The sequence below is a fragment of the Drosophila innubila genome (assembly GCF_004354385.1).
Source record: "Drosophila innubila isolate TH190305 chromosome 3R unlocalized genomic scaffold, UK_Dinn_1.0 2_E_3R, whole genome shotgun sequence".
Classification (NCBI taxonomy): domain Eukaryota; kingdom Metazoa; phylum Arthropoda; class Insecta; order Diptera; family Drosophilidae; genus Drosophila; species Drosophila innubila.
In genome coordinates, this window is record NW_022995380.1 from 20,390,850 (window position 1) to 20,400,532 (window position 9,683).

At 37.5% G+C, this 9,683-nt stretch overlaps 1 protein-coding gene across 1 annotated transcript; it reads left to right on the forward strand.

Moving 5' to 3' along the window:
• The first annotated feature begins 6 nt into the window (after positions 1-6).
• Positions 7-1,674, forward strand: LOC117792867. Its single transcript, XM_034633172.1, has 5 exons — positions 7-710; positions 786-940; positions 999-1,087; positions 1,144-1,449; positions 1,507-1,674. Exons 1-5 carry the CDS (start codon positions 7-9, stop codon positions 1,606-1,608), a joined length of 1,356 nt encoding a protein of 451 aa, XP_034489063.1. The 3' UTR covers positions 1,609-1,674.
• The last annotated feature ends 8,009 nt before the right edge of the window (positions 1,675-9,683 follow it).

Consider the following 9,683-nt stretch of genomic DNA (forward strand, 5'->3'; position numbering starts at 1 on the left):
AGAAACATGGTGGAGTTGGTCTCAGATGATATTTCATACAAACTCCAAGACGGCAATCATAAATGGCTAGAAGATCTTTTAAGGGCTTATCCCTTGCCAACAGCAAAACCTCAACAGTGTCGGGATGAATTTCTTAAAGAATTGCTGGAACCTTTTCAGCCCTCCGAACCGTCTGTAAGTACTGACGAGAGCTCTAGTGAAAAACAAGTGCAGTTTGGTTACAGTGCTCAAGATCTGAATTCTTCGTTTAATATTGAAAGGGACTTGTTTCATTATATGAAGAAGTTTAGTTACTTACATCTAAGTTCAACCGTTCCATCAGGGAGAGAGACTCGTATTGTAGCCCCGGATATATTCAAGCTCATGAAAGGTCGACAAGAAAAAGTATCCTCGGCTATAGGATATTTGTCTGTGATCTATAACTTTGCGGTACTCAGGGATCAATTGCGTACAGTTCATGAAATGTGGCGGGTTAGCGTAACCGTTGATAAATCTTATAACATGTTCAGTTGGTCAATTCAGGATTATATTACACGCTTCAATCTGCCCAATGGAACATATTTAGATATTACAGAAATGGAACTTAAAAATCAAACCGATTGCTTCAAGTTTCGCGTGGATGTCAGCGAAATAATCCGTCTAATATCAGCACTGAGTGATGATGTCAGAAACAAACATGATATTTGCGAGAGCTCTATGTTATTAATCAGGTAAACTTTAATTATTAATTAGAGCACACCATCAAGCTCCTATTCAAATAATAATATAAATTTTCTTATTTACAGAGATGCTCAGACAGATATTGAGGAACTGGTGACAACCTCTCAGAAGACGACTAGGGAAGGGTATTTAGATGCTGCTACGGCAGCTCATGGTATATCACGTTCTGCAGACCGTTCTAGGCAGCATTCAGTTCTGTTAAAAATCAATTACGATGATTGTAAGTATTCCCTAAAAACCCTAAAAATTCAAACTAAGTTAAATATTATTTTTAATAGTCGTTTATCCTATTGAGGCACGCTATCGCATTAAATGGGCTCAAACGCAGGTAGATCAGGCTATCATGCACAATGATTGTTACATTAAGGTAAAACAAATCCGAAATACTGCAAATCTTGCGTAAAAGATGATTTGTATTTACAGGAAATGAGCAAGGAGCTGGTTGAATTGACAAAGGGGTACCAAGAAAGTCAATTATTTTGGGAGTGCAGCCAAATAGCATTTGACATGGAAATTAATGCCTTAAGACATCGCATCTCTGTATTGGACTCGCAATACGATGAAAACATGGAGATTGCTGCAAACACTCGAGAATCTTTTCAAAATAAGTTGCTTAAGGCCAAGGAAGAACTTGCAACCAATAGAGCACGAATACCAATGTTTCATGCTAGAATTGCAGAGGTGCAAAATATTATGGCACAACGAGAAGCAAATGAAATCAATGAAATGGTAACTACAAAACATATTTGATATATATTTCTTGTTTTAAATATGCGTCAACTGCAGCATCGAGCAAGACTCTCAAGTCGCCACTCAAAAAAGAAATCGTTGACCAATAGAAAATCTGTGGAGACAAAGAGCAAAGCTATGGGCAAAAGGAATTACTAAAAGTATATGCAAAAATAACTTTAAGTACTATTTTTTGCTACTTTTATACATACGAAAATATTTAGAAATTGATTATAAATCTTCAATAAACATTTAAAAATAATTGCTATTTTTTCTATGATAATAATTAAGTAATAAAATGTAAAATAATAAAAGCCCAAATCTGACGATTAAACAAAAAACTCATTTACTTATGATACTTAAGCTTTGATTATTTAGCAGACTATTCGCAGAATTTTTATTATTTCCGAAAACAAAATTTTCATAAATAAATCAAAGTTATATAAAATCAAACAAGTTATTGCTAATCGATTTTAAATGCAATATTCATTATATGGTAGAAGTTTTGCACAATTTCAAAGAAGAAACAAAAAAAAAAGAATGCTAAAGTCGATTGCTCAAAACTCAGCAGACCATGAAGAGTTTGTTGAAATGTTTGGCTTTAACAAGAGTTGCAATAATTTTTTGAATTTTATTGGCCGCCAACAAATTGGTTTTGTAGAGTTAGATGATGGCGTTACTTTTATGATCATATCATAACAGCATTAATCATTTTTTTTTTTTGTAGTTTCTCGTTTTGATTGCATTTGTTGGCGCCGCCTCGCGAATTGTTATGGACTGAAGGCGTTTATTGGTTTTTTCACGCAATGGCTAATGAGTAAAACATTTACGAGCACAGCTGACACCCCCTGGTCCCGATATCTCCCTCCACAAACAGCCCATTATCACTGAGACAATAAAATTGAAACACTTTAAGGCATTGGCAATTTGTGTAGTGTAATTTAAGCGAGCTCATGCTTTAAGCCTTGAGTTTGTTTGGATAGAATTTGCTATAAATACTCAAAGCACTGTTATTCGAGTTAGGACAGCTTATCAGTTGGCTGTCGCCAGCTTGTCTGATGCTTTCTTTAGAAAACCACAAAACACCCCAGTGTGCCCCATCCATCAATTTGGTTTACTTTATCGTCAAGACATTTGCTAGACATTTGCCTGATCCCTAACCAGTCTGCGTTATATTTTGGCCATAGTTTGCCGCCTTTGCGTGTAATTTACACACAGACCATTGACGCAGAAAGCTTTCGGGTCTGAACTTTACATAAATTGACTGGGAAGCGGACTAACTTTTAATCGAAGCTATATCCAAAGTGTTAAGGCATTTAAAGCCATATTCTTTACTTGGGCTTCTCTTGAAGCCATTGTACATTCCAGAACATGCTCTCTTAAATCTTGGCTTACATAATTGGTGTTAATAACAGCAACAGCAACTTCAGTCACAGTTCCAGTCACAGTTCGAGTGAAATTTCCATTGCCCGTTCTAGTTCTAGTTTTAAAAGGACAAAAAGTCATTTATGAAAACTGCTGCTGGCAGTTGACAGCAATTGAAGCAATGGCAACTGGGACAGTCCTTGGTAATTGAATGTATTGTTCTTATATATTGTACTCTCTTGTCTAAAAGAAAACCACCAAGCATATTCGGGGTACATTTATATAAATGTCCATGTCGTTACGACATGGAGTCGAGTCACTGACGAGACCACAAGCAATTCGAGTATTTTTATCGGTCTGCTTAAATCATGACTCTGTTGATGAGTCAAGTCTTAAGTTGTGATGACGCACGTTCCTTGCTCTTGACCTTGTACTTGCTATCGTCATCATGGAGCAATGACAACCTGTAGGCATGAGTCTTATTTTGTCTTTTAGAACACACAAGAATTTGTTTGTTAGCTACGAGTGTATTAATTAAATTATTATTAAAATTTGTTTCTATGTTGCTTAATAACACACAATTGCGCACAATTACATTCATTTGTTAGTAATTTTCTTTGCAGTCGTATCAATCAAACGCAGCACGAAAATTGGCTCCTTAACTTTTGCATGTGTATTTATAGCCTTATTGCTCTATCCCTCTTTCTCTCTCTTTACTTGTTCCTCTCCATTGATGTGTGCGGTAGCCAAAACAACAAACATGCTACCAAATCGTAGTGAGCCAAGTCAACACCCACAAGCCAAAAAGGCGCTTAAAGCCAATTTGCATGTGGCACAGGCAACCACTGTAATTTCCCTCTCCATGCGGCTGTGTGTGTGTGTGTGTGTGTGCTTGTTTGTGTGTGTGCATTACACCTGAGGCCACTTTGAGAGAATGCCTCGAAGGCTTGACTTTTGTGTAGCGGCTGTTGACTCTGCACATTGCCCTCTGTACAGTTCACAAGCTCACTCTTAAAACAAATCATCTTTTATTATAAGACATTAATCATACGCACTGTGCGCCGCTGTTGCTTTGAGGCGGAAGTGCAAAGTTCGAGTCGAAAACCAAACAGGACCACAAAATATCTTCACATTTCTTTTCAACAACCTTTGGGGTCGCTGTTGCTTTTATTTTTTCCATTGGGGCTTTTAATTTTTTGCGGCTTTGGTGTTGCCTACTTTTGTGCTTGGCCATAATTTATGGCCAGGTGTGCGGCAGCTCTAATTGCGTGATAAGTTTTACCAATGAGCATTCTCTCTCGCTGTTTGTATTTCATTCAGCTCGACTTGATGCTCTATCGGCCGTTTTGTTTCGATTGACGTCAATTCGAGTGGCGTTCAATTTGTGCGACTGCTGGAAAGTTCCTTCAACGTGGCCTAAGCTGGTCGAGTGCTTGGCAAAGGCAATTGATTAATGGCTACCGCTTATTAACAGCCATTTTGTGTTGGGTAATCGCAACAATGCTTTCACGTTTTCGCCAAACAACTCAATTGGCTGCCTTTTTTATTTGAGCAAAGTAAAAAAGTTTTCTACTTGAAATTCTCAACTCATCGTTGACTGTGTGCAAAAAAAACCGTAGCATACTTTCAAGCGTTCTGTGTTTGAACATCGTAACCACAAAATCCAACAACATTTGCAAAATGTCGCAGTGTTTTGTGCAACAACAACGATGACAATGTGGGCATTGAAAGTTCGTTTAGCGAGAAACGCTGTGGGCATTTCAGTGTAAAGTTTCTGCCGTTGTGGCAGCTGCAACTGCACTGAGCGAAATAATCAAGTATTTCATACTTTGGAAATTTGGAAAAATTAAACTATCTGTTCGCAATTAATAAAATAAAATGCAGATTAAATAAAATTAAAAATATCATCAAAGCGACATTTTATTTGAAAATCGGTCTAAGTATGCCATCTTTCTCTCCGTGTGCTGTTGGATGTTGAATAATTCGCGACTGCGATACAACCACGTTGAGTGGCATGCAGCTGCTTAATGCCAGTCAGCCAAGCGGCAGGGAGTCTGTTTATCTTGGCCCTGTCATAGGCTAAATGTTGGGCCCCCAAAGCGCAGTTCGACATTTAGGCAATCCCATGAAATGGCGGCAAAAAGAGACACAACTGTTTAAAAGCACTGCGCCTAGACATTTGGTATTCAAAAACCAGCTGACTTATGTTGTTGCCAACATGCTGTTCCCTAGGCCAACTGGGCGTGCCTCATCCCTAAGCATGTGGGCGTAAGTAATATATATCCAACCGGAAAATTGGACTGAGTTATAAACAAGGCCAATGGTTTAAAGGCGTTGTCGACTACAACAAAAACAAGCTCAGATATCAGAATGTGATGGCAAAAAGTTTGAATTTAAATTCAGGACACCAAACAACAAATTAATGCGCAAAATTGTGATTTTGATTAAGAGTGAATGAAAATAAATGGCTGCGAAGAAGCGAAAGGAAGGAAGTCATCCGTTGGGAATGATATTAAAATGCTAATTTCTGGAGAGAGCATAGTCTGTTATTGTGTAATCTTAGCAAGATTGGTTAAGGTTGAATGAATTGTCTATGGCGTGTTTATATGTCCTTTAAATATAATTAGATTACAATGTGACAAGCAAAGAGATGTCAAGAATTCAGTTCAAGGATAACTTTAAGATAGCTTTAAAATACGTACATGTAATAGATTTTAAACTGTTTAATTAAAGTAAAGAGCTCAGTTCAGAGAGTAAAACATGAAGGAACAAATTTAAATGAAGCTGGTTTATAAAATATGTTTTCTTTAAACGTCAAAGCTCTACCAAATTAATTTATTAATGCTCACTTTGCTTGTTCTTTAAATGGTCTTTCATAGGATAATTTCAAAAATGTTTGGGTTTCATACTTACTTCTTGCTTAATAGAAAATCACTGCTTACTAAAATAAGGCAAAGAGGCTTTCATTAATTTTATTTACATCACCTGCACTTTTTTCTGATACTTTTTTCTGAAAAAAAGGAAACCAGGAAATGCAATTATAATAACATGAAATTTACTCAAAGCTGGACAGCGAAAGTTTCTGCCGACCACCTGTCTGTCTGTCTGTCTGTCTTTAGCCACAATTGATGCCCTTTCTGCCTTTGTTCGCTTGGCTTTAATGGACGCCTAATAAATTTGCACGTGGTGAAGAAACAACAAACATTCGGCAAGAGTTTTGGTAATGACGGTAGACATTCCCGCCCAAGGGAAACAGGTAATGTGGCCATAACGGGGACCGGGAGCCAGGAACGAGACCGGGACCATTCTCTGCCAATAAACTTGCAATTAATGGTCGCCAAATGAGTTTCGCTGGCCAAGCCTGTGGCCGCTTTGTGCTTTGTGCTTTTGCCTATTGTGTGTTTTAGTCACATCGTTTTGGCCAGGTTAAACACGATAGGCCAACGTTTCGCGGTGTCGATGCCGCAATATCAATGTGAATTTCTGTTCAATTTAAATGCTCTGCCTAAATTTCTAAATGTTGAAGCGAATATGCTATTTAAATGGTTGGAGCTATTTTAAAATAGATATTTTGTCAGTATAATAATTTGTTTTTAAAATATATAGAGACAATTGCTTTTCTAGTGAATCCTATACTAATGATGGCAACTAGCTTACATTTCGCATTTGTAATTTGAGAATTTTGCAAACTCTAGTTCTGCTGAATTTGCTGCTAGGGGAATTTTCAAGCTTGAAAAAATTGATTGCGGTTACGAGAACTCTCTGCTTGCAACAATTTTTCCATTTGCTGCAGGCACTTTATGTTCTACTTGTATTCAAAAATGTATGTATATAATAAGCAGTACATATTTCAGAGGCAGTTACCTTGGTGCTCAGTTTGTGGCCAAGACTGGGAGACAGAGAGTCCACTGGCAAATGCCTGGATATGGCAATAGCAATGACTTTGACTTCCACTTCCGCTTCCGCTTTTAACAAAACGCTTCGGGCAATAAAGTTAATAAAGAAAAACCAACTTTGTGCGTTTGTTTAAATAAGATTTCAGACCGCTTAGCTTTATGCAAAAAGGGACTCTAGGCAGTTTCCAACGTAATGCTAGACAACTTTGGCTCTAAGCTAATTTAGCTAATTTAAGCAACTTTCTAACTGTCGAGCATTTGCCACAGAGTCAAGTTAAATTTAACAGTTGCTTGGATAAATGGAATTATAAATGCGTGAAATCGAGTGTCAACAGCGATAACGTCGAATGATATACTGAATGGGAATGGCAAGGGCAATGGGAATTGGCAACGGCCTAGTCGAAGTTTTTGGCCAGCTTTAAGTGCATTTTGCATTCACATGACTGACCAAAATTGAATTCAACCGAATTCAATTCAATTGAGTTGAGTTGAACGTCTGCTATCGTCAACAAATTACGTGAAATGATAATCCAGCTGAAAGTCAAACAACGTGCAGCAACAATGCGACCAAAAGTATACGAGTATTACCAACAAAAGTCGACAAAAAGTGAAAAGAAAAACGATAGCAAATGTACTGCGAATGTGGCTCAAAAGTGAAGTGAGGCTAAAGTGTGTTGAAGTGGCTCGAGCTGGAGTGGTCAGCACTGGAGTGGGTGTTTGGGTGATTGGCTTAAGGATATCCGGTTAGCTCGACTGTGTTTCGTTTTGCCATAAAAGTCATTTTTGCGGATTGGTTGCCCCCGAAAATTCGTAACGGTGTCAAACTCGTTTCGTTCACGCGACAAAAAAATTACAGATATCAAAAAAACAAACGCAGTGGAGGGAGGGGGGTGCACTTGAAAATGTTATATGGAACTACAAAGTGTGTGCTTTTTTTCCCGGTCAAATGTGAGTGTAAAAATCATTCCAAACAAACCGAACAATTTCCCTTGAGGCCCATAGCAATGGTGTTTGTATTTGTGTTTGTATTTGTATTTGTTTTTTTATTCTCTTTTTTTGTCAACCAGAAAAACAATTGCTAACTGGGCCGCTTTTCAAGCTGCTGTGCTGTTGTCATGTTGATTGCACCGCGGGCGACTATAACAATTAGAATTAAATTAAGGGAATTAACGCCTTGTGCGAATTGCTCCTCTGCTCTTTCCCAGTTGTGTGGTTGGACGGATGGCAGGAAAGGGGTGCAGTGGGTGTGCACCATTTTACACATGGCAACGCATGTTGCCTTTTGGTTACCATTGCGGTTAACCGCAGCGAAAACTGTGTGCAAGGGAGACAAAATGTCAGGGGTCCATTTCACTGAGTGTTAAGCACAGCAGGAAAGTGCCACAAGTTAAGCTTAATCTATTTACTTACGGTATTTAGCCAAAGGCTATTTAATTTTATTATGTGATTAACTAATCCAGTAAATATACTTGTGTTTAAATCAACAATTTTACGAAATTATAAATAATCCTTAGATTTTCTTCGACTTAAATAATTACTCGATACTTTTGCAAAAGCCAGAATGTAATTAAATATTAATATAAATAGTTGTGGAAAATACGAATAATTTCACTTTGTTATCAATAAATTTTAAGATAGTTGTATTTTAATATCACTTAAGTCACTCGCTACTACCATAATGTGATAACTAATAAATTTAATATACTTACTGTATTTAGAGAAATTTAAGAAATTCCACTTCTTCATCATTAATTTTAAAGGTACATAATTTTTATGTCGTTTGGTCAACAATTTCTCTTGGTTAAGTTTAAAGCTAACACAGCTATTTTCTTTCGTAACTTTTCTTTCTTTTGCTGATTCGTGTTAGCCAAGTTGGACTGTAGACACACACACACATATGTTTGTACCTTTCAATTGCACATGATGATTTGCCAAAGTTGTTACCAAGTTAAAAGCAAACATTGCAACAATTAAATGTAGCGTGCAAACATAATCATCTGGTACTCGTTTCAATACTTTTGCTACCACTGTGCAGTGGAAGTTTTCTTTAAGCAGTACTTATGTGAACAGTTCGTTGAGTTTAAAGTTCTTCAAGTTGTCTGCACTTTTTGTTCTTGTTGGGAACAACTTGCAAATGTTCATATTTTTATTTCCGCTCCATTGCTCAATAGTCTCTATAGTTGAACCAACTTCCTGGATAAACTGCGGCTGAAGACCAGAAATAATACGAGTTTAAAAAGTTACAACTACAATTTTTGCATATAAAGTTGTTGTTTTTTTCGAAACAAAATAAACAACTGAGAACTTTAGTACTAGGGGAAGGTATGTGGAAACATTAGTCGTACGTCAGTCGAGTCAAACGACAATATTTACTTGTAAAAGGGCATATTGTGGGTGTTTTAATGGTTGCATTGTTATACTCACCTCTTTTCTCTTCTTCGTTCTCTCTCTATTTTACTAACTCTATTGCTATTTGGGCTCTGTGCAGATTTGTTTGCTTTATCGATTGTGCGATAGCAGAGACTACTCGTATTTGCCTGCTCTCAAGAGCGTTAGTTAGTTTGTCTGTCTGTCTGTCTGTCTGTCTGTCTGTCTGTCGGTCGGTCTGTCTGTCGAGCCATTTGTTTGTCCGCCTCTCGGCACCTCGCTAAAGCAAACAACTTCCGTGTGACAGCAGAACGAGGCTAAAGCCAAATCCAAACACAGAAAGAGACAGAAATAGAAAGAAAGACAGAGAGAGAGAGAATGAAATATAGATAGAGAGAGACTCAGTGTCAGAGTTGGTCGATCGAACAACTTGCACTCAGAGTACAAAACACTTTTCTTTGTTTATTTTTCGATTTCTTTCTCATGTGAATTTCTTGCTGAAAGAAAAGCCAAAGAAGAAAAACTGCTACAAAGAAAAGTTGAGTCTGAGACACGTGTCGAGGTTTAAAGGGGTATTAAAGCTATTTATATTTGCCAATTTAGCGA

Excerpts from the sequence above, each read along its gene's own strand:
- LOC117792867 (XM_034633172.1), top strand. The coding sequence starts at position 7 with ATGGTGGAGTTGGTCTCAGATGATATTTCATACAAACTCCAAGACGGC. Across the intron at positions 941-998 it reads AAAAATCAATTACGATGATT|TCGTTTATCCTATTGAGGCA; the intron begins GTAAGTATTCCC and ends TATTTTTAATAG. Across the intron at positions 1,088-1,143 it reads ACAATGATTGTTACATTAAG|GAAATGAGCAAGGAGCTGGT; the intron begins GTAAAACAAATC and ends TTGTATTTACAG.